The following is a 25,042-nucleotide window of genomic DNA, read 5'->3' as shown; positions in this document are numbered from 1 at the left end:
TATAAATGTACTCCTGCTTTTTCTGATATTTTCAAACAGCTCCTGTATCAATTCCATTAACTTTAATCCTAAACCTCTCCTTCAGGCTGTTAATAACTAACTTTCTACTTTTTTTTAATCACTTTTCTTGAAGCTGTGTGCCCTGGTCATATCTTTGGTTCGGTCCCCTTGTGAGGATTTGGAACTTAATTACTGTGTGTTATGGTCACTGCCAGCAGCTTAGTCAATTGCTTCCTGAAACAATTCAGTGCCAAGTCAAGTATCAACTCATAAATTCTTATGCACATGTATAATAGCAAGACACATTTTTTCCACATTTTGTCTTTATGTGATATAGTTTATGCATTTTTTTTTAAATTATGCATAATTAAAGTATGTCTAGGCTGTGTTGCTATCCATTATTACTAGCTAAAATCCTCAGCTTCATTTCATCCTTCTCAGACCAGGAAAAAGACTTTATATTGGCCCTGGCTAGGTATCCAGAGTTTCCCATTTGTACTGTTCCCTTCTCAGTTTTTATGGCACGTTGTGAGTGGAACGGGGGTGTACTGATCTTTAATAAACCTGGGTGAGTCCAGGAGAACACTTGTTAAGCTCTACAGTAGTTATCAGAGCAGCTGCTTTCTTACCAACTGCATGAAATTTAACAGGAACAAGTGCCAGATTCTGCACCTGAGATGGGGCAACCCCAGCTATATGTGCAGACTGAGGGATGAGAGGCTGGAGAGCAGCTCTGCAGAAAGGGACCTGGGGGGTTCTGGTCAACACCAAGTTGAACATGAGCCAGCAGTGTGCCCTGGCAGCCAAAAGGGCCAGGCATACCATGGGGTGCATCAGGCACAGCATTGCTAGCCTGTTGAGGGAAGGGATTGTCCCACTCTGCTCTGTGCTGGTGCGGCCTCACCTTGAGTACTGTGTGCAGTTTGGGGCACCACAGCATAAGAAAAGACATAAAACTATTGGAGAATGTCTAAAGAAGAGCTACAGAGATGGTGAAGGGTCTAGAGGGGAAGACGTATGAGGAGTGTCTGAGGCCCCTTGGTTTGCTCAGCCCAGAGCAGAGCAGGCTGAGGGGAGGCCTCATGGCGGCCTGCAGCTCCCTCACGAGGGGAGCGGAGGGGCAGGCGCTGAGCTCTGCTTTCTGGGGACAGCCACAGGACCCAAGGGGATGGCATGGAGCTGGGACATGGGAGGGTCAGGCTGGGTGTTAGGGAAAGGCTCTGCATCCAGAGGGTGGTCGGGCACTGGGACAGGCTCCCCAGGGCAGTGGTCACGGCACTGAGCCTGTCAGCCTGTTTGGACAACGCTCTCAGATACACAGTTTGATTTTCAGGTAGTTCTGTGTGGAGCCAGGAGTTGGGCTCGATGATATAGAACAAAGAGGCTTTAAACTAAAAGAGGGTAGATTTAGATTAGATATAAGGAGGAAATTCATCACTCAGAGGGTGGTGAGGCACTGGCACAGGTTGCCCAGAGAAGCTGTGGATGCCCCATCCCTGGAAGTGTTCAAGGCCAGGCTGGATGGGGCTTTGGGCAACCTGATCTAGTGAGAGGTGTCCCTGCCCATGGGAGGGGGTTGGAACTAGGTTAAGGTCATTTAAGGTCTTTAAGGTCAGTTAAGGTCTTTAAGGTCATTTCCAACCCAAACCATTCTATAATTTTGTGATCCTTATGGGTCCCTTCCAACTAGGGATAGCCTATGATTCTATGAGCTCTAAAGCTGCTTTAATTTACCTTAATAATATAGATTAATCCCTGAGGTGGCATTTACATGGATTCAAAACAATGTTTCAATGCCACTGTCTTTCTCAGTAGTGACAGAAATATGACAAAAAGACATATGGTTACAGTTCCCAGACTAACATGTTTTAGATGCAACTCTATTTAAAATGTGGTGATGCACTACTCACCTATTAGTCTTTTAAAGAACACCCCATATGAATTGAAATAAGGATCAAGAATATAGGAGAGCAATAATATATCTCTAACCTTCAGATGCATTCTTGACCTGTAATATTACTGGACTAAGCAGGCTTTTCTGGAGCTTGTAGTTGCTAGTTGCACAGCTAATCAGAAATACCTTTATAACCTAGTTCTGACCAGGGAACAAAGCTTTCCAACAGATTCTTTTACACTTGACACAGCATGCACTGAAAAAAGAAGCTTTTGGAGTACCTAGCTCCTTAGTGAAGAGCAAGAGTATATGGATCGGAAAAAAAGTACAGTGAGTGATTGCAAAAGCAACATGCATTCAAGTAAGCCTAGTGATGATAGTGTCATAGTCTGATGTTTTAATAGTTTAACACGCAGATCTGAAGCAGGATTATTTTAAAATGATGGTCTTCTGTTGTGTATAGAGCACAAACAGGAGCCTGTTGAACAGTGATCCCCCATGTCGCAAATCCTTAAAAAATTGGCTATGGTTGCTGAGGCTGGACCTACACCCAGGTTATGTACATGTTTTATCTTACCTCCTGTTGCCCCAGCTGCCAGTGGTTTTATCAGGTATAAGTCTGCTGTAGGACCTGCTTCTGATGCCATTGAGGTTCAGAGGACTTTGCTATTGGCACCTGTACCTTGATTCCAAGGAAGTGTGGGTTTGTTATTTCGGTCCAAACTTCCTAGCTTAGTTGATAAAAACATTCCACATTGAACAGTGTTTTAAAGGGATCCCAATAACAAACTGGGGCTCCAGCAGTTTAGCAAGAAGTATTCATAAAGAAAGCAGCAATATTATATGAACTACTTCTTAGGTAGCAACTCATTGTGCAGATTTATAGCAAATTTCTAGCATTAAGATTATATAAGAGAGAGAAACATTTGAGCACAGGGTCCTTCTTCTTCCTCGACTGTTAATCAGATATGTCATAACAAAAGATTAGCTGTGATGTATTTCAGAGAGTATTTTCCTATAATGCAGTAGCCTGTCTCACATTGCCCTGGTCTGCCGCTTGGATAACAGAGACCCACTAGCATGTTGCAGTGGGGGATAGACACAATAGTGACTTTCTGACATTGCAGGAGTTAAGTAAGCTCAGGTGAAAGTAAACTTAGGTGAAACTTAGGCATTCACTAGGTGATATTCACTGACAGAATCTGAGAAATAGCCATCATTTGGGAGTCATTCAAGAGTCATCGTTCTGGCAGCTGTGGGCACTTCGTACCTGGCTTCCTGACCAAAGAGAAGATGGGCCGGGCTCTTTTGAGAAGTGTGAAAGGGCAAGAGAGATTAGGTTGCAGCAAGAGAGATGCTGATTAGGTACAAGGAGAAAAATTTCTTCACCATGAGGGCGATGAAATACAGAACAGGCTACCCAGAGAGGTTGGAGAATCTCCCTCCCTGGAGATATGCAAAACTTGGTCAGGCAAGGCCTTGAGCAATCTGATCCAACTTTGAATTAGTGGGTGACTTTGAATTTGTTGCTGCTTTGCATGGGGAAAGGAGAGTTGCATTGGTTGGCCTTCAGAGGCCCCTTCCAATCTAAATTATCCTGTGAGTCTATGTTTTAAGTGCAAACTAGAAATAGAGTAAGGCCAGCAACAGAGCTTAGAAGATCATTTTTTGTAGCACCCTGCAAAGATCTGCAGAGCAGCCAGCACCATAGACAGAGGAAAAACGTACATGTTCTTGTAACACATTTTTATTGAGAGAAACTGACTTCCAGAACTAATACTAGGTCATACAGAGTGAAATCTAATTCTTGCCAGAATCTGTCATCCCAGTGACTGATACTGTGTAAAACTCTGCCATCCCAGGCCTTTTCTTTTCAGCTTGGTATAGAAGATGTTTATGTGGTACGGAAAGGAACCGATTAGAGTGTAGGCTTTTCATTTGTTTATTGATTTTAAAGCCAGAATCTCAGGTCCTTATTAAGTTTTGAAGCAGTCTTGATTTGAGACAGGCCTCTAGTTAATGTCAGTGTATGTTTTTCCTGAGCAAGGACATCAGGACTATGATCAAAAGTCTTTTAGTTGAGTGAAGACTGGGTAAAAATTGAGAGGATTCTCAGGATTTGTTCCATACAGAATAACCGTTCTGTAGGGTTCACTCTGCTGCCTGGAATAGTTTCTTAATACTTCCCATGAAGGAGAGTCTCTCCAGCTGTTGACAGAGTAAATCAACTCTGTCAGCACTTTATCATTTGCCTTTGTGAGTTTTCAGTTCATCCTATTCCAAGGAAGTCACCACTACAATTCTTTGATATACAGCTGGAATGTTAAAAGGCTCCAAAGTACTTTTTTTTTTCATCCTATTATTATTATTATTATTATTATTATTATTATTATGCTAAAGAGTTTCTCACAATCTTTTAATATTTCTGCAAAAATATGCACTGTCTGGCGCTCCAAGCCAGCCCTGAAAATCAGCAGCACAGCTGACTCATTCTGGTTGTATAGAAACATCGGAACTGCTGAGCATCAACACATTAGCTAACAACTTGAACAGAGTCTCTCCTGCTGCAGCTTGTTTGCACTCAGAATGAACCACACTACAGTGAGCTGCCAATACATCGCACTGATTATTTAAAAAAACCCTTATGGTTTGTTTTCATCAGAGGCTGGCACCCCTTGTGAGTATGCATGCTCAAACCAATGTCCCAAATCATTACTGCCTTCTCAAATCAATGTAAAACTGAAGGGTACCAAAGTACAGACCATTGACCTAGTAAGTCTGCCTGGCTGTTAGCTACTGGTCAGGTACAGCTGCATGGCTGTGAAGTTGTCAGTGTACACAGGTGTTACATTGGTAGTTTCAAGAGTTGTAAAAGCACTGGGGTATTTCCCCTGTGCACATCTGATTTCCATTAATATTAACAGGAGTTACAGGCCATGTTGGTTGTGGACTGTCCTTTTTAGAGTTCAAATTTTTGTAATGTTCATAGATTTTTAGCCATTTTTTTTCTGTTATCTGAGGTTTTAATCTAATGGCAAATTACTAAAAAAAAGAAAAAGTGAACAGAAGGCTGAACAGTTCAGAAAACCTCATGAATGCATAGGATAAACAACAATTTGAAAGGAACACTTTGCTAAGCAAACTTAGGTCTTACGAATTCCTTGGTAATATTTCCCTTTCTGTATCTCTTGTTCATTTACTTATCCAGACCCCATATGAGCTACATTTTTCCTCTTCTGCAGAAGAATTCATTTGATTTGGCTTCCATGTATTTAGACAAATGTTGACATCTATTTATTTAAATGCACATGCACAGGCTTATCAGAGGGCAAAAGATGTGAGGCCTTGTGACCTGTTGTTAGGATGTATTACGGTATTATTATGTCTCATTAGGTTACCTGTCTAATTTCAGCCTGTAAATCCCTAATGACAGAACCTTTTCTGTGAAGAGCTGTTCCAAGTATCTCCTAGATTCCGAAGATGGGAATGTAATGGATACCCTGCTGGGTCATACCAGCGGTCCATCCCGTATTCTGTCTCTAGCAGTGGCAATAAGAGATGCTGCCTGAGGAGAGCACACGAGCCTGACCTCTTTCTGTATTGTACTCCTCGGTCATCTGCGCTGGTTGGGCTAGGAGTGCTAGAGGCTACATTTCTACCTGTTCCCTTTAATATCTGTTTTTAGAAGATTTGTCTGTAACTTGTCAAACCCATTTATATTATGGTACGATATGGCTCCGCAAGTGTTTATGGCAACAGGTTTACAATCTACTGTGTAAAAAATAGATGACTAATCTACTGTAATAATCGCTACCTTTAAGGCAGTCACAGAGTAGCATTTTTAACACAGACCAGAAGTTTGTTCTACATTGGTCTGCAGAAACGTGGTACACAATATTGATTCTTGTTCCAAGGAGTCAAATATTTATTTAAATATTGAGCATTTAAATATTCCACATTCTTGAGTGGAACCTCCAAATTACAGGAACCTTTGAGCCAGAAGGTGATGAATGTCCATTTCAGTACCTTTAATAATGTTGATTCCTAAACCTGAACCTAGGCAAGGGTACATCAGCTTTATGCAGAACCATTTTTTGTCTTTGTGTTATTTTCTTTTTGTCGTAGACCATCCTGACCTCCGTTAAGTTGGTGGAAAGGAAGGAGGCCCTAAGTATGCAGAGAATCTTCTTCCCCCAAGTAAATAGCAAGGCCTAGAGATATGCTTGAAATGGGTAGCTAATATTTACTTATAAACTAATATTTACTAATATTTAGCTAATATTAATAACTTACTCTTCCCATGTCGCCGGGAGATGTGGGAAGAGGTGCTGGCCGGTGGGTATGTGCTTTGGAAAGCAGTTCCATCCGCAGGGTGTTTGGCACCATGTAGCTCCTTTCATGCAGCCCCTATGTGTATTTTACAGCACGTCCTCCTGGCAGGCTGTTTATGCTGCCTCACAGACTAATTCTAGATGTCTTAATATTTTACACAGAGGTTTGGATATCATTTTCCTGGCCAATATATAGCATTAGCATAGAAAACAATCTCTGCCCTTAAGAGCCTAAGACAGAACTGCAACCTCTTTCTAGATACCCTGGGGTCATTGCTGGCACGGTCTGAAGTGCTTGCTCATTTTCCTCTCTCTGAGGCTGTGTTTACCTTTCAAACCTTCACAAAAAAATGCTGTTGTCTGAACACGGAGAAACATCAGATTACAGACTTCACCTCCAAAGGAGCGCAGCAAGCTGCTGAATGTCATGGCGGCCTTAGCCAAGCCCCGCCTGTTGACACAGTTGAAGTAATGGGCTTGTTAAATCTGGCTATCACTCTCGGCGACAATAGTTCCAGTCGCCAAAGGAGAAGCTTGCTTTGACATTTCAAACAAAATGAATGGCGGTGCCTTGTGGTATTGTTCTCCGCAGCACCAAGGACATCGCCGTCGGGACTGCAGTCACTGCAACCTTTTCCGTGAGCCTGTGCACTCCTGCCTGCCTGCCTGCAGCTGGCTCCCGTTTCCCTCGGCAGGTCTGGGGTTTGGTTAGGATCGTGGGACTCCCTGAGCCCCCTCTAGTGGATGGCTAATGCAGGCTCCAGGCTCTGCCGGGGAGAAGGCAGGGCTCTGACTTTGAGGGTGGTGGTCTGTTTGCTAAAGGGAGTGTCAGAGAACGGACTGTCGGTATCCGATCCTTTGTTTTTATTCTTCTAAAGGCCAAAGGTAAATCAGATGTATAGAAAAGCTTTTTATGTCTGCTAAAGTACATGACACCAAGTACATTCATGGGAAATAATGAGACAGATTAGCTCTAACAGGGAGCGTTTGTATGTCTAGAAGTTTTATAGCAGTGGTCGAGTACATTTGTATCAGTGTTTTTCATGTGTGAATGAATTTTTTTAAAGGTTTCATTTTTTAAGTACAGCAAATGCCTGTGATCAATATGACCAGAATTATTTGCAATGATAACTTGAAATGTAATTTGATTTACAGTATGGTCATTTAAAATTTTACATTGACAAAGGCTTATAAGATGACAAACATCAAGAGTAGCACCTAAAATTATCCTCAGAGGTGAAATAAGGGGAGTGGAGCAGATCTTCTGAAATGCTGAGGTCCCTTGGTAAACTCCTGCTTGCCAGAAGCATTTCATGGGGTCTGTTACTGGGCCAAATTGAAGCACAAAACCAGAAAATGTTACCTGTTTTACAGACCAGTTTGTCTGAAGGTGGAAACAATATTAGTTAAGACAGTGATATTTTAACTTTAGACATGCCTGAGCAAAATTTCAATCACTTAATTTTACAACAGGAATTAAATTTAAGAGGTTTTTTTTTTTTTAAGCTGTTTTATCTATTTGGAATGTGCAAAAGTTGTTGGCAGATAAACTTGAAAGCATCAGTGCTTAGGATGTTGAAGCTCTGCAATATTACTAGACTCAGCCACAGAGATTACATTTTAGCATCAGTGCTGGAGAAACTCATGTTTGAAATGTATATTATGTCTCAGTAGATGGTGGTGTCCCCTTCCCTTCCCTTCCCTTCCCTTCCCTTCCCTTCCCTTCCCTTCCCTTCCCTTCCCTTCCCTTCCCTTCCCTTCCCTTCCCTTCCCTTCCCTTCCCTTCCCTTCCCTTCCCTTCCCTTCCCTTCCCTTCCCTTCCCTTCCCTTCCCTTCCCTTCCCTTCCCTTCCCTTCCCTTCCCTTCCCTTCCCTTCCCTTCCCTTCCCTTCCCTTTCTCCAGGGCTTTTCTCAAGTCAAGATGGACAGCTGTGACACTTCACCAGGACAGACTTGATGTTTTCCATCCAGTGTCTGCTGCCTGACGTGTTCATGCATTAAATCCTACGGGCCCTGCTCCCTTGTGGAAGGCAGTTGAGGGCTCTCATTTTGCTCTTTAGCATCCCTTTCACTGCTGCCCCGAAGGTGATCCTCCAGCCATTCTTCTCTGCTCAGCTTTCTCTCTGTTTAACCTTTCCTGAAATCACTTCACCTGCTCTTACTCTGAGATGTGAGTGACTCATCTTGGAAGGTGACATGTGAGACAAGTGACATTCAGATAATACAGTCGGCCAGTCCAATGTATGTCTGGACAGCCTGTGTCCATAATCATACCTTGGGAGAGAGCTGGCAGGATGAGAGGCAACACTGGCAGGTTGTATTAGCTAGTGTTATTTCAGTGTTCAAAGTGAGGGAGTATGTAACTCATCATTACTGTGGTTATTCACACCTTTGTTGCAGATATTTGGTAACTGGCTATAGATCACTTTTTCTGCAGCTGACTTTTTTTTTTCTTGAGATTCCTGATTATAATGGGAATCCATTTAGATATACATGCGTAACCACAGGCATGCATATGCATGCATGCACTCAAACGTGGAGGCTTTGTTAATTGAAGTTAATTTCTGGTGTGTTTGTTTTATTTTTAATTACAAAACGTATTTCTTCATTGATCTATTTGCACTGCTTTGTTTTAGCTTCATCTAATGCACTGGAACTCCACACTGTACAGCAGCATCGATGAGGCAGTGGGGAAGAAGCACGGCATAGCTATTATTGCGTTGTTTGTACAGGTAGGTTTTCTGTGCTGCAGTTGTTACCAAGCACTGTCATTTGTGTGAGGAAAATTAGTCCCTTTACATTTTCTTTCATTTTTAATGATTTCATGAAATAAAACAATGTGTGGCTGCTGGTATTCTGTTCAACAGACACTTCTCTGTCATGTCTCCTGTGCATGTGCTGATAAATAACTCTTGTTTAAGTAGTATATTTAATGTATATTAGTTCAAGAAGGGGTGATATGTAGTCAAACCATCTTTTCTCTGTGCGTCTGGCTGTAAGCAGACATCCACTCACCATGCCTGTGACGACAGAATGAAGACTGTCAGGAGGTGGAGGTGCTTCCCTGTCTCTGATGTGTTCTTCTTCATTCCTGGCCAGGGCTGCAGTGCAGGGATTGGGGAATTATATAGAGGAGAGGAGGAAAGAGGAAAAAAAAGCAACTAAATAACCCATTGACCCAAAAGCTGGTAGCAGAGCTGTGCCTTTTTAAACACAGGGGCAAGTGTGTTTTTACGCACAGCAGAAATGTGAGGTGGGATCCCATCACTTCTTCAGAGACAACAGATCGAGACTGTACTGAGTCTTTCTGCACATCTTCAGAGAAGCCTATGACATGGAGGCTTAAAGCTGGCTGGGGAGAAGGCGTAATGCAAGCTGGGAAGTTAGGCCCATAATCTAATTGCTGCCAAAGGTTTTTCAGGGACTGCATCGTATAAAGAAGACTGTCAGTTTTACTCCTCAAACACCAGTTGCTCATCCTCCTCATGAAAAGTGGCAAAATGTTTTATTTAAATGGGTTTATAGGAAAACATTTAGAATTCATGCCTGGATCAAATGGTTTTTCTTTCACAGTGATATTATTAATTTGTCATATTTCATAACGAGTTTATGAATGCCTTTGAGCTTTACCTCTGTTTGAATTTAAAGGTACATTGGTTACAGCTCCAACACTGAGACAGAACTGCTAAAAATGGAAGTTAGACAGTTTTCATTCTCTCAGTTTTGTATCCTGGAGGGCTGTGTCATAATTGCTTATGTAACTCACCTTCTAATTCTAGCAGAGGTAACCTTCGAGTTAGTTAGAAAGTTATATATAAGTTCTTAAACAAATATGAAACTTAAATGATACATTTTCCATTTCTGGTCTCTCTCTCACCGTAGTCTGAGTTCTTAAGCATTCCAAAGTGCTTTTTCATTAGCCAGGAAAGGCTTCATGTAATTAAAATTGACTAAGGAAGAAGAGTAGTTATGTTGTTTATTAAAGGAATGAGGAGAGGAAATTCAGTGACCATTTCCCACTGATGGCATGGAAATATAATAGTTTTGCACCACAGTTCTCAAATGCATCATTTAAAGGTTAATGAGAATATTTTCACTGTCTTAAGTGACAGACCTTGGTGCAATTTAGAACCTACATTTTTGAAGTGATTTTGATATCTTCCATGCACTTTGATGGTTTTAAATTGAAATCCCATTCTGAAACAAACGAAAACCCTTTTAAATTACTGGAAATAAAAGCTACCTTTTGTTGATGTTCAATTATTTCCTTCTAGTGACTACTTTTCCATTTTATTCCAAAAAATAATAATCCAAAAGCAAACTATTTTTTCAGCATCCAGCTCTTCTGCTCTCTCTCATTCCCACTTGATTCCTCACATTATACGTGTACATGTTGGCAAAGAAATCAAATGGAAGGCCATTCTGAGTCTTTCTATTTTGCCAATGCTACTTAGAAGGTAAAAGTTAGGGTCTTTAGGTGGGTGATTTAGATCAGAAGCAGCTGAAATCAGTGTGCAGAGTGAAGAATGTTCATGGAAACTGGTTTCTTTTGAAAGCCTTAAAAGACATTCTGTAAAGACAGTGCTGCAGAGAGCCATGCTTTTGCCTGCAGAATCCCAGGGATACCATGAGGGAGGGGATCTGCCATTCTGCACTGTGCAGGCAGGAAAAACACTCCCCTGAGCCTTAGAGACATGTTGAGCCAGATTTGCAGCACTGTGGGAACAAATTCAAAAAGTGTCTGTCGTGTTTGTTCACTCAGTTCCTTTCTGTGTACTTTTCTGACAAAAACTGGTAAGGACAAACTGTATCCTTGGCATTTATATGTCACAGAGCTGCATGATTTTGAATTTACATGCAGTATATGCTGCAAAACAGGCTTAGTCAAAATTTACCAGTCTTAACTGTGACTCTTTTTCTTGCTCTGTCAGTTTTTGTCTCTGCTTTAAAGTTATTCAGACCTTGTCTAATTTTGGCTGATGCCTTTATAGTAATTTCATTGTTTGGAGTTGCCATGTATCAGTGTATTTGGTTAATACAAGGTTGGGTAGCTTAAGTAAAAACGAGTACAGAACTCACTGTTCTGGTTGACTTCTGTGTTTCACAATTTCAGATATAGCAAAACACTGAAATTCATCTTTGCTGTTGTATTTCAGATAGGAAAAGAACATGTAGGCCTGAAGGCTGTAACTGAAATTCTTCAGGACATCCAGTACAAGGTAAGGCATCATCTGAAGAAATGTTTCCTTCACAGGCCAGAGATGAAGTAAGTGAGTGAAAGATGGATATGAAACCCCGAGGCCAAGAGAATGTTTTCAGACTTATTTGTAGTAAAACCACATGTGAAAGCCATAGTTCAGTATCAAAAGCTCAGTATTTTACAGTATTTTCAGATGAAGTACAATCTGTGTGTTTAACTTCCTTTGTCTGATGTCCAGAATGTTTGATCTTCTATACTAGCAACTGATTTCAAGTACTGCCTTTCCAGTGATTATGGAGTCAGTGTGACTGTAAGCACTGCAGCATGCTTAATGAACACTAGTAACAGCATCTCCAAACTTTTCTGGTTTTAATTTGTAGAGGAAAAAATAAACACCTGTATTAACTTGCAGTGGAAAATCAACAAAAACACAGTGCTGCCTTGTCAGGGGAATTATGTGTGGGGATGCTGAAGAACAGATTAAAAACACAGCTAGATTGAGGAGATCTGAGTGCTCTCCAGGATGCTGACACTATCTTATACTACCTTGGGCAGTCTGCTTCCATCCCTCTGTCTGTAAAATGGGAATAATCATACTTACCTTGATTTTGAAGCATTTTGAGATATATTATTGAGAAGTTCTATATTGTTCTGGAGAGATTAGCCATTCATGTCAGTGGGTGCTGAGATGTAGAAAAATGAGAAGCTGTTATTAAAAGAGAATTTAAAATCTTCTTTTAGGCAAATAATAGATGGTAAGCTTCAGTCATGATGTTTAATATTACATACTCATTGTTTCTGAAGGTGACTTCGACAACATTAGTGTACAGAACTGTACAGTTTCATTACTGAAGACACAGCTAAGTAGATGAAGGTGGTGGGAAGCTTCATCATTAAGAGCGTGTTATGCTAGTGGCTTTTGGAGGGCCAGCATCAAACTTACTTTCTGCATACATAAACTTTTCTTGCTTTAAATAGGTGAATCCAGTATTTAGTGTTTTCTAGATCAGTCAAGGAAAAGCTCACTTTGTCCCTTGTTTTTTAAACTCGTTTTGTATGGAACCCCTGAATTCCATGTAGAGAAAGAATTTTAAGGCTGGGGTCTGGAGGAAGCAGAAGAACTAGAGGCAGAAAGTTAACAAATTGCTGAGATAATCTTAGAAGTAAAACATGTATTAAAACAAACAAACAAACAATGAAAACCGCAACTGTTTGTGTAGTTGCAAGGACAAACACAGTGATGATTAAATGGGGAATGTTAATGAGGTTGCTTTGCACAGAAATTCAAGGTTTAATGTTAGCAAACACACAGTGTTTTACATTACCATTCATCATCATTTTAACAAGAAACTAGAGATGAGATTGATTTGTATTCATTTTTTCAGGGAAAGTCCAAAACTATACCCTGTTTTAATCCCAACTCTTTATTGCCAGGTAGGTGCCTTTACTTACTTTTGTATGGGTGGATTACTAGCTAATTGCAGAGGCTGAAACAATCTCAATCTAAAGAATAGTCTAACTGCAAACCTGAGAGTGTATGCCATCAGGTGATAATGCATTTTCCACGTAATGGTGCTAATAGGAGTAGGGAATTGAACTTGGGATAAATTCACACTTCCACCACGCAAGTGGAATGTGATATTGTAGTCCATACCCTGCTGGCAACCTTGTGGCTAGATTTCTTGATGATTTGTTATCCCACCTAGAGGGAGAGCGATGTGTAATCCTTTCTCTACTTCTGCATGAAATATGAAGATGATTTCCTTAAATAGAGGCTTGTTATAACTTCAGAAAATGTAAGGTTGCCCACTTACCAAGTTAGTGTTTTGTCAGCAACAAAAGACAATGCCATAATGCAATGGCATGCCATAATGCAATGGCAGTTGTATAGGATACAGGGGGTAGAGTCAGTGGGAGGCAAATGCAAATTCATATAGCCAAGGGTAACAGTAAGAAAAAAACAGTTACTCTACCTTGTCTTGAAAAAAATGTAACTTTAAAAAAAATGCATTTCTACAAAACAAATATTTCTGCAAGGAATCTTTTGAGCTAAATTTCATGCCATAGTAGCAAGATATTTAAACTAATTTTCCAAATAACCCTGGTCTATATTAAACTATTTTTATTATATAAAAAGAATATTGTTTAGGTTGCAAAGTCAAGCGCTCAGCATTTAGGAATTGCAGGAATTAAGGCTGGCTGCCTGTGTCCATTCACATACATGGATGATAAAACATATTTTACCAGAATTTATTTTTACAGCACCCCTGCCTCACAGTTCCTGATGCTGATCAAGTCACATAAGCCAAATTTTTCATAAGTGATCTCTAACTATGTGTTCCTCATTTTCTAGGTGGCCGACTTGAGATCATGGGGTCTGATTTGCAGAAGTGCTGAGTGCTTACACCTGCAACTGAAGTCAATGGGAGCAGTGCTCTGACTGCATTAAGTGCTATAGAAAGTTAACTACTCTGAGAAATCAGGTTCTAAGCATCTCATATTGAACACTTCAAATGAATAGATGCATTTGACCTTAAACTCTCTTTGTGTCAGTTCCCCAGCTTTAAAAATTGGGAGTAGTCTGTCCTTTCTCACCACACTGGGGTGCTGAAAGGATAAACTTATATATGTGAAGCACTCAGACACTGAAGAAATGAGTGCATTAGAAATGAAAAATCAAGAAAATTAGTCCTTCTAAGAAGCAGGATTTGAACAGCATGCGAAAAAGAAGACCTAGGACCATATATTATGCTGAGAAAGCCAAATATTAGCTGCTGCTTTTCAAGATAGAATCATCCATCTTTGCAAGTAAATGATGAAAGCTTCTCTAGAAAATTCATATGTGATCATTTAATGAGACAGTGTCATAATGCATGCACAGGATGGGCTGAATTAATTCTTGCAGTTCTTAGGTTTGAGTGCTTGACAATGCAACTTTCTTGCAATGGATTTGCTATGTAATTCCGTAACTGAGAATGAAAATGACATCAGCAAACCAAAATGCATTCACTGACAATCACAGGCTTCATTAGCAAGATTTAATTCTACTGACATTCCTCCTAGCTAGTAGTGAAATGGCAGTAACAGGTTAGGTCAACCAAGCAAGTTTATTCCAGTTTCCTTCCTCCCATCCTGTCCTTGTCAAGCTAGTCACAAGCTTCCCTTGGCTCTCCATGTCACAATTAACTACCCTTTGTCTCCAATTGCTCTCTAGGTTTGTTTCTTTTCCCCTCTTTTACAATCAAGCAGTTTATTCTACTTTAGCTGAGTCAGGAAGTCATTTATGACTGTGGCCTATGGCAGAAAAGGACAGCCCTGTGTAGTTTGACTTAAGTGCAGTGTGACTGGAATGTCTGGGCAATAAAAATTGAAATAATTAAGATAAAATTTGTTGTATGTAAAATTAAAACTCTGCTGGGACAAACTGTTGTATGTTTTCATGAGAGACAACAAAGTAGTCTCTTAAATAAACATCGAGTTTTCTCCTGTGGAGTCCAGCTCACTTTCCAAAGCTAGCAGGCACTAGTGCATCTCAAAAAACATGTCACCAGAATTATGAAATGAAAAGTTTGGTTTGGGCTGTTTTGACTTTTTTTTTTTTTTAATTAAGTAAATTCATCTTTGAGACATATCCTAAATGTAGAATTAAGTCACAATTTTACACATCCCCTCTACCTTCAAAATGGGATGTCTCTTGCCCCTAATGTTTTCTGCTTGTCCTAGGGATAAGGGATTGATATTTTAATCCAGCAGTGAACTTCAAGCTCCATGCAATAGTGGGTTTGAGATTCTGCACAACCAGAGTGTTGAGAAGAAATACAATTCCTCCATTCCTTTTTCAAATGTGGAGTGAGGCTCAAAGGAGAGCAGGTCAAACAACAGTTATTGCAGAGAATGTGGAGTTGGGAAAGCTGGAGGCTCTTTCCCAAGTTATGGTTTATTTGCTCTGTTAGTTTAAGGAGTTGTGTTCATGGTACTTGCCATGTCTATAAAGTGGCATTTTCATCTTTAAAATACTCATCTACAGGGAGAAGTTACCGTTACGTAATGACTATGTGCTCATGTGCGGTCACATGAGAAAGTAGTGGACGGTGCTTAGCAGGTTATAAATTCACACCTTACGTTACTGCATACTAACTTCATCATATGAGCAAGCCCGTGGCTATCATGTTGTCATAATTAAAAGACAAAATCCTCTTCCTTAGTGTCATTAAAATTTCACATTTCTTTTAATTTCAGATCCTCTACTGCGTGACTACTGGGTGTATGAGGGCTCCCTCACCATTCCACCCTGCAGTGAAGGTGTCACCTGGATATTATTTCGCTATCCTTTGACTGTGTCCCAAGTGCAGGTAACAGCTGTGCTTAAAGTGACCTTGGAATATGGTTATGAGCTAAAGGTTATAGCGTGCAAATATATATATCAGGGCATTATATTTGTTCTTCATGAAGATCCCATTAGATCAGTACATGGCTTTTCAAGTAAAGGTTAAGCCTTTTGAGTCACTGAAGGCAACGCAAAGGTCAGAGATGAAAAACCTTGTTATCATTTATAATCTGCGTTTAAAATAATTCTTTGTTTAAGTGAAAGAAAAAGAAAGAAGTCAACGGGCAAAAGAAATTCAATTCTTTGTAATTGTAAACTTTCAAATATCACTGCTTTTTGATGTTAAGGGAACAAAAAAGCTCAGGGAGATACTGTGTCCCAGAGGATGAAAAATGTTAACATTGTACAAGCTAGCTATATTTCATTCAACTATATTTAACTTAACCTTGCTGTTTTTTAGTTCTATTTTATAATAAATGTCAAATGGAAACTACCTGTTTAAAGTTGATTTCACAATATTTTTAAGTATATTTCGTTATATCTAACAGTCACATAAGTATTTCTATATAAGAAATTTCAAGCTTGTCAACAAATAATCCCAATAAAGCAATGAAAACTTCCAATGATTATTCTCCTGCAGTCTATGAGACCGACCTGGAGAAATGTAGGTATATTTAAGTGAAACTACCTAAAATCCCTAAAGCTGAGTGCATTAATTTTTATTTTCTGCTCTGAAGGATGTGCAAACAGAAGGAAAAAAAGCATAAAAGGTGATAAATTCATATTATTTCAGCTTTAATAATCTAAAATTTTGCTAGTAATCCCAGAATATTTTAACAAATTACCATTTTAAATCAGCAGTGCTTTTTTTCCACGTGAAGAGTGAATTCTAGTTCTAATCATAGGATAAAAGTGATAGTTCCCAATAAGCTTATTTGTATGTTAGCTGCAAATTAAATGTATTTTATCAATCACTGATCTGTTATTTATTTATTTACGAAAGGATAAGTCTTATGGCTGCTTACTACTGAGTAGATTTAAACAGAACTCTGTTGGCACTATTAAATTCAGAATAACTTTTAAAAACAGTGCATTTTATAATGTGGCAGCTAATTGCTCAGATATGGTACGGATAAATAAGAGGACTTAATCAAAAGTGTAGAGATAATGGCTGTAAGACTGAGACCTTGTATAAAACATTTTAGTTCATGTTAGTTACATCCTCTGTATTCTCTATTCTTCTATAATCCAGTCAGTGGACAGAGGAGGGTATAGTTCAAGCCATGCATTTTCTGGGAGATGATGTGGGGGGTGAATGAGGGAGGAATTACGCAGAAAAATGCAACTTTAATTAATGTTTGTGCTCATTTACCACAAGAAAACAAAACGCTGGAATATGGTATGAAGGGGATAAATCTCCAGAAAAGAAATACTATGTAGTGGTGTAACAACCCGTGATTCAGTATTGCCTTCTTGCTTTGATTACTGAGCTTACCTTTCTTTAACAGAGAGCCTCCCATATATAAATAGTGTCTGGGGAAAAGAGAGGGATGCATTACCAAGGCCTGCTGTAGCTGAAGCGTAAATGGTCTTTGTTGCTGCATTGCCTTGGTTGGTATAAACTCAGTCCAACGAGAGCATCGCAGTGATGAAGGTCTCACAAGTCATGGAAAGGCTTAGGCGACAAGATTTCACCCTGCCACTGACATTGGGTGCAGATGAGATGTGTCTCTGGAACAGAGAGAGATTGGAGTAGACTCATGCCAAGATGATCCAGAATACATGAAGAGCTTTGGCAAATTTGATTCCTGGAGTTTTATTACTGACTTCTGTGGGAAGGAGATCAAATCTTGTCTGAAAAGCTGCATCCTGAAGTATTCTTTTTGCACATTCCTGCCCTCCTTTTGTGTTTTTATCATCCTCACTTATCTTACATTAAAATATACAGCACAGAAAGAACTGCTTTGACTACTTTTGTAAGACCCCTTACCCATGATGTACACTGCTGGAATACAATGCAAGAAAATAGAAAAATCTCTCCTATTAGGCCAGCAAAGAGCAGGAAGAAAATTAAAAAAGACTTGATTGTGCTTCTCTCCACTGTATATATACTTTTAATAGGACATTTGTGAATAATGTGCTTTTTATTCACTGAAGCCCAGAACAAGTGCATTGTCTAAGCCAGTCAGAATAGGGGTTTTACACAATGGTGAAGTGAGGAGCTGTTGTTCTGCTGTACTCATTGTCAGAGTTAACTGTTTTTGTATTGAATGGCGAGATCTCTAGTCCTTTTGTCTATTTCATTCAAAGTCAAGTCCTAGAGGGCAGAAATAGTAACTAGCATTTAGAACTGGAGTGGGAGTTGTGCAAAATTTGCGTAGTAGTCTGTGAAATAAAACTATCTGTGAAGTTCATGGTATTTTACTCACTGGGAGACATGTCTGTTTTCTTGGAAGGTGTGATGAAGGCATGTGAAATTCTCAATTAGAAGGTAATACTTCTGTTTCTCACGTAAAATAAATGTTCATATAGAAAACTTGAAGATATTCTTTGTTTTGTGCATCCTACTCCTCAGAAAATATTTAAGTAAAACAGAATAAAGCAGTATTCAGAATCTGACTACTGGGAAGTGGCAAAAACATTCTTGCAAAATTCTACAAAATATAAGCTAACTTTATTTTCACTCAGTAGAAGCGTGAATGTTAACATTGTGGAGTTACTCTTTCACTTTGCTTCTGAATTTCAGTGTGAAAAGTACTGGGTCATACTTAGGGACGACTGCGTGTGGATGGCTATTTCTGTTAAGAAATGTGTGAATATTCAAGGATGTTTATCTGTGTGCCTCTAGAGTATCTATTTCCTCTACAGGGTGTACTTTACAGCATTGACATGTAAGGGGTTGGCATGAGATGGTGAAGAGGAAATAGTAAATGGTTCCATATTAGATGAAGCAGTATGAATAGGGCACACATACTGCCTTTTCACATGGAAATTTAATATGAAAAGTAGCATCAGCACAGCTAGTGTCCTTTTCTGACAAAACCACGTCTCAAAACTGAAGCAGGCCACCAAGTATGTCACCAAGTCTCTGTCACTGGAGTCTGAACCATGATATGAAAGATTGAGCAAGGAGACTGGTGGGCTCAGAAGCAATTACCCCTCCAGAGTGGGGCTGCAATTCCTGACTTCCCTGAAGAACAGACGTGGGGATCCGATCAGTTTTTTTTGACTGAAGAAGCTGGAAGCTGCTTTGTGAGGAATACCTCCTGGAGAAAGATTTCACTGTAGAGACTGGGGCAGAGCATTTGTAGTTGTAGTAGCAGGTAACTCACAAATGCCAGGTTTGCAGAGTCTGCTCTTCCCTATCCTTCATCTGTGTTTGTCTGAAGTCTCTCACTCTCAAAAGATCAAACAAAAGACACATTCCTGTAAAATGCCTCTGCCCCTTCCAAAACTACAATTATTTCAGACTTCCCAGAGTTGATTCAGTTTAGTGATGGTGAAAGACGGTACAATACTCATATAGTGATTTAACACCATTTGACTCCTGAAGACTTTTTCAGTTCTGAAGCCTGTAGTGGGTTTGTTTTCAGTTTGCTTTTGATAAACATTTAAAAAAAAATCTTCCAAAATAGGAATCTGCTTCTAAAAGCATTTTCAAGGACCTTCTATGGTTCTTTCTGTTTTTCATCTTTTCAGTCTAAACTATTGCTTTATATCTCAGCTGCAAGAAGCAGAGCAACATTCATTTCTAAGCACGCTGGCTTTTGAGGAAAAAGCAGCATAGCAAAGCTAGCCTCTAAATCAAATAAATAAGTCTGTATCATTTCTGCTTTAGAGTGGAAAACAACAATGAAGGCGATTGTCTTCCAGGTTGCAGAAAGAAAGTATTCTCTGCAAGCAATATAAGAATAAAAATGTCATTACTTAGTTTAGTACCTCATTTCCTGTAATTCTGGAATCACACTTGCATTCTCCCTTTAACCCTTCATAGGGTGTTTTTCATGGAGAAATTCATCCTCTGCAATCTCTTAGATGGTAAAATGATTAAATACTTCAGGCTCCATTTTGCTTTCGGTATAGTTTCAGTTTCAAGTTCCAGCTGAGCTGAACAGTGAGACGCGACAGGGTCGGTGCAGATACAGAGCCTCTGCCTAGGGGAGTCAGCCTTCAAGTACATTTGCTGTATCCGGCTAAGGTAGCTTGACAATATGCCAAAGCAAAAACAAACACAGTTTTAGTAGTAGCTGTAACTACATATTTAAAAGACTAGACACAGCACTGTTGAACAGTAAGGTATGATGTTGCTGAGAGATGCATTGGTTTTCTTAGCCTTGCGTCACACAGTGCTTGATGCTTATACGAGGGATGAAGATGGAAGCTCTGACATTTTCCCCTACATCAGGTTAGAGTGAAATCTAAAGTGAGTCTGTGCACCAAAAATACATTGTTTTGGACCATTTGAAATGTTTTATATTGATTTTTGATTGTATTTGATTTTTAAATATATATTTAGCACCTATGTCTACAGAACTTTTGAAGTGATATTTCATTTTGATTTGAAAAAAACATATTGTTATGTATAAGATGTCACAGACTTCCTCTAAAGTTTAAAGCCTGTTTAAAATTCTCCTGATTTAGCAAATAATATTAATTTAAATGAAGCAACAATTTTACACAATAAATAAATCACTGGAAGAAATACAAAGCAATTTCCAGTTGGCTGAGCTATTCCTGTACTTCTTTGAGGAAGACCATAATGATTACTCTCATGTCACAACTGTGAGGTTGATTTTGTGGGGATGTAATCTATAGTGGGTAAAAAGATTATGGATCCCAAAAGAAATTATGAAAGCAAAAAGGATATGTTTGCTAAACGACATGCATAAAAGTTCTTATTCTTCTCTATTTTGACAGTGCTGATATATGTATATAATGATCTTAGCATATGGTATCTGAGCACTCCAGGTTTCAAAGCTGCAGAAGTGGCAGGAAAGGCTGATTTCAATCATTAGTCCCATAACGAAGAATGTATCTCAGCTTCTTCATGTCTGTTTTTCTGCCTTTCAGATAGAGGAATTTCGTAGACTGAGGACACATGTTAAAGGTGCAGAACTTGTAGAGGGCTCTGATGGGATCCTAGGAGATAACTTCAGACCAACTCAGCCACTTAGCGACAGAGTCATCAGGGCTGCATTTCAGTAGCAGAAGAGGAAAACCAACAAAAATCAATTTTTATTTAGGTAAGTAAAAGCTTAGTGGAAAAAGCAAAACTTTGAAATAATTTTCATAGGGAAGATATCGCCGAAGGAAAAAAATGAGTTAATTTCATCTCATATTATGATATATTTTCACAATTATAAATTTTTACACTACTGTCCTATTTTATCCTGTGGTATAACACGTTGGTTTACCTTTCTGAAATGCTAATAATTGGAATAATTGGGTTCTTTACTGGCTGGAATCTAGTATGTGATTTAGTGAATTAAAATCTTTCTATTGACTTCAGTAGGCAGTCGTAGGCGAAGTTAGTTCACAGTTACTTCTTGTAGCTTTAAATTTCCCCTACTGCAATGAGAGAGAGCACATTATGCCTAGGGTTATGTGATAGTTTCCCCAGTTCTGAAGGACACTGATTTCTTACTGTTTTTAGAAGACGAGTCACTGATGAATCTTGTGATCTAGTGTTCTCTTAAACAAAGTACTAGTTACTAGTTCTGGAGGTCCTTTTTTTTTTTTTTTTAATCCCTTTTTCCTGTTTTAGAATGCTGTACTTTCCCAATCAAACAATGAATCTTGGGCAAAACCAGTGCAGATACGAGAGGAGATAGTTAAGTAACTTCTGTCATGGCCGATTTTTCATGTTACTTCATTCCTCAGTGTAGCTGCTGCCTCTTGTCCTCAGTGATGCTTTTTTCTTTCATTGGCTCACAGAGCAAGGATGACTTTGGATTCGGTACAGAAGAGCTAATATACACGTGAACTTACATTATCCACACATGAGTTATTAAAACCGCCCCTGTAATATTCCCCTAGCTTCTATCAATTACAATATAAATTCCCTTAGTACTCAGCTGTTACTCCTAAAGCTCATTACACTTAGGTAATCAATGCTTCACTATAATGAAAACCCTGGTAATGAGATTTTTAGAGTTAAAGAAAATTTGCTATCAAGACAGCTAGTTACCTTGATAATGAGTCAGACACCAACATTTATGGTCGTTTTTGTAATAAAGTGGCCCCACCTTGATACCAATAGTATGAAAGCTAATCTGGAAAATGTTTAAAAAAAGAATGAATCTGTTCACTTTCTTTCTTTAATAAGTCCTACTACTTTTTAGCGTTATAGAAATGTCCATCTCCTATTCTAAAATAAACTTTTAAAAAAATAACAAAAACCATAGGGTACCCTGTTTTACTGGTAGAATCTATTATATAAAGGCATCAGTTTTTCTATCTGCACATTTCTTCAAAGCCATATGCTTATAATACAAGCAATTCTTCCAGAGTTTCACCTGGAAGCATGCTGCTGAAAGGTTTTTGATATACACTGTAGGGTACAGACATTTATTTGTACATTACACTCATGCACTATCTAGGTCAGTGCTGGAACTGCCTGTTTCACTTCAGGCTCTGTTGTGGGGTTAAACTTCTTCAGACTGTGCTCTGGGTCCCACACTCAACTTCATATAAAGTTAACAAATGATCAGGCAGTAGATAATGCCTAAAAGAGATTAATAATTCAGTGCTTCCAAAAATGGATCTGTTAAAACCTAGTGGGAAGATTATCTTTCCTCCCGTGCTTGACAAATTATTAAGTGGTCTGGGGCAGTGGCCAACAATTTAATGTTCTTTTGATATAGTGTAAGCATTCAATATAACATATGCATCTAAATATTTTTAATGTGTTTATTTGTATTTTATAACTCTATTTAATATTAACACCCCAGAAGTTAAGTAAAGAAAGCAAAATACTAGTCCTTTTATTAATATTGTTTTCTCATTCCTATATTTGAATTTGGGCACACCCTGAAGCCCAATTCTCAATTACATAGTTCTCTGCAGTCACGGAATGTCATCACTTTAATCTTGAAACAGATGATTCAAATTCATCCAGGCTTCTGCATTAAAATTACTTGGGAAAATCATAGCAATATTAAAGTACGATTTTTCCCAGAGAATGAATAATGCTCTCAGGCCAGTGTAGGTAATTCAGGTCTCTAACAGTGAAATTACTTGATACTCTGACTTTGAATTTTAAAAATGAAAGAGCTTCCCTTTACAGTGCTGGAACTGAAATGTGAAAATTTTCCTTTTGCTTTCATGTTTGAAATTTTATTACATTTGTCGATACTTTTGAAGAATTGTTATAAGTAACAAGATTTATCTTGGCCATGCTTCACAAAATAATCTGCAGTTTTAATTCCCAAATGATGGAATTTTTAATGTGAAATGCCAGTGTTCACTGTTGGGCTGTGCTAATTATAGACTCTTAAGTACTGAGAAAGAACTGTGACTCTGAGCATTGTGTAGCCCACAGAAAAAATGGCAACTTGGCTCTACACACCTGTTTGAAGGTCTTCCTTCAATAGAATCTGAAAAGATCTTCCTTTTAGTTTTGGGTGCATCAGTCCAAATAGTAGTATTAAATACTGCTAAATAGCCAATTAAAGGCTCACAAGACATTCTTGCTATTGAGTTTGTCTCTGGGGAGCTGGGAATTAGATATATGAAGTCTAAAAGGAAATGGTGTGGCCTTGATCACCTCTTTTCTGCACTTTTCTCCTCAGAAAAGGAAATAAACAATCTTACCTATTTTGTTGTGGTTTTCTCAAACTGTTCTCTCCAGGTGGAAGGTGTTGAAGAACAGTAGCTCCCCACACATACCTCAGACATCCTCAGAATAGATACCTCCCCTCCTTCCTAGGAATGAATAATGGTCTTTTAGCTGGGGCTTCTAACATGGGTTATGAAGACTCAGTAGCAGATGGGGAAGTAATAGTTTGCAGAGTTGGATCTATATAATGATCCAAGAGGAAGTATTGCTTGCTTTCAAAGAGAAGACTACCTTTTATTTTAAAGGTCTGGTATGTCTTGAATATTACAGTTGCAAACATACAGGTGGACTTCTTTTCTGACATGATGCCCCTCTGCCAAGGCTGCTGGAATTCCTGTCTGTAGAGCTGTCAATATTTTCTCTTTCATTTCAAGCCAGTGCAGTGCAAGCAATCGAAGAACCTTGAGAAACATTAGTTTTCTGTGGCCACATCACTCTGTCAAGGAAAGGAGACAAATGTTCCTTTATAAGTGGTGTATACACAGGCATAGAGAGAGGTTGTGTAAAAGGTCTAAATAGTTTTGACTGAATCAGAACGCAGGCTTTATGCATGCCATGCTCATAAATCTTTGGAGCATCTGCTTTTCAGCCTTGATTGGAACCTTGACAGAACTGAGCCTTTTGTGGCTTATGATCAAATGGCATATGTTGATCTTTGATGCAATTTGTGGTAGCTTGTTGAATTGAAGGCACAGATGACACAAACATATATCATATTGTGTAATCGGGTAAAGAAATTATTATTTTTTTGACTGTTCCTTTATCGTGAGAGAGAACAGATCTCAAAATAGCCCCCTCCAATTCTGGAGCAAAATTTGTCTACGATGAAACAGAGATATTAAGGAGGACACAGTAGGTAGAACTTTGTAGCTCCACTGCTCCTTTTAACCTGGTTGGTTTTAGGATAAGTTTTTGCTGCTTAGTTGACCTCTTTTGGCTCTGTTTTTCCACTAAAAATTCATCTCTATCCTATAGCCTGGGGTTAGTGAACCTCTCGGATCTGTTCTGTGGATTTTTTTGAAATATATTGTTTACAGAACAACCTTTACATCCTTTCTTTTCTGCAATAGCTGAAGTTTTCACATTTCCATAGAAATAAAACTTTTTTTATATTGTTTATAACCTATTTTAGTCTATCACTAGACTAGTGATAGAGCTAGTCATGTGATAGGGAATTTGGATGGAAAGCTCAGTGCAGATTTGCTTTCAGATATAGAAGGTAAAAAAATTGAATTTAATTTTAGACTGAAGAACAGTAGAATCACAGAATAGTTGTGGTTGGAAGGGGCCTCTGGAGATGCGTTAGTCCAATCACTGGCTCAAAGCAGTGTCAATTACAGTGGGTTGTTCAGGGCAATGTCCAATTGGGTTTTGAATAATTCTAAAGATGAAGACTCCACAACACCTCTGGGCAAGCTGTTTCTTTGTTTGAGTGCCCTTACAGTAAGAAAAGC

At 39.0% G+C, this 25,042-nt stretch overlaps 1 protein-coding gene across 1 annotated transcript in view; it reads left to right on the top strand.

Moving 5' to 3' along the window:
• Window positions 1-25,042, top strand: part of CA8 (carbonic anhydrase 8) — a 48,722-nt gene that overhangs the window by 16,108 nt on the left and 7,572 nt on the right. The window contains exons 4-8 of the mRNA XM_035553249.1: window positions 8,861-8,956; window positions 11,381-11,443; window positions 12,810-12,858; window positions 15,664-15,776; window positions 20,822-20,994. Coding sequence (XP_035409142.1) covers window positions 8,861-8,956; window positions 11,381-11,443; window positions 12,810-12,858; window positions 15,664-15,776; window positions 20,822-20,956 — 456 coding nt within the window. The 3' untranslated portion in view covers window positions 20,957-20,994. The remainder of the gene's footprint in view (window positions 1-8,860; window positions 8,957-11,380; window positions 11,444-12,809; window positions 12,859-15,663; window positions 15,777-20,821; window positions 20,995-25,042) is intronic.

The sequence above is a fragment of the Cygnus atratus genome, chromosome 2 (genome assembly GCF_013377495.2).
Source record: "Cygnus atratus isolate AKBS03 ecotype Queensland, Australia chromosome 2, CAtr_DNAZoo_HiC_assembly, whole genome shotgun sequence".
Lineage (NCBI taxonomy): Eukaryota > Metazoa > Chordata > Aves > Anseriformes > Anatidae > Cygnus > Cygnus atratus.
Note: the sequence above shows the minus strand (reverse complement) of the source record. Positions and strands in the feature narration are given on the sequence as shown.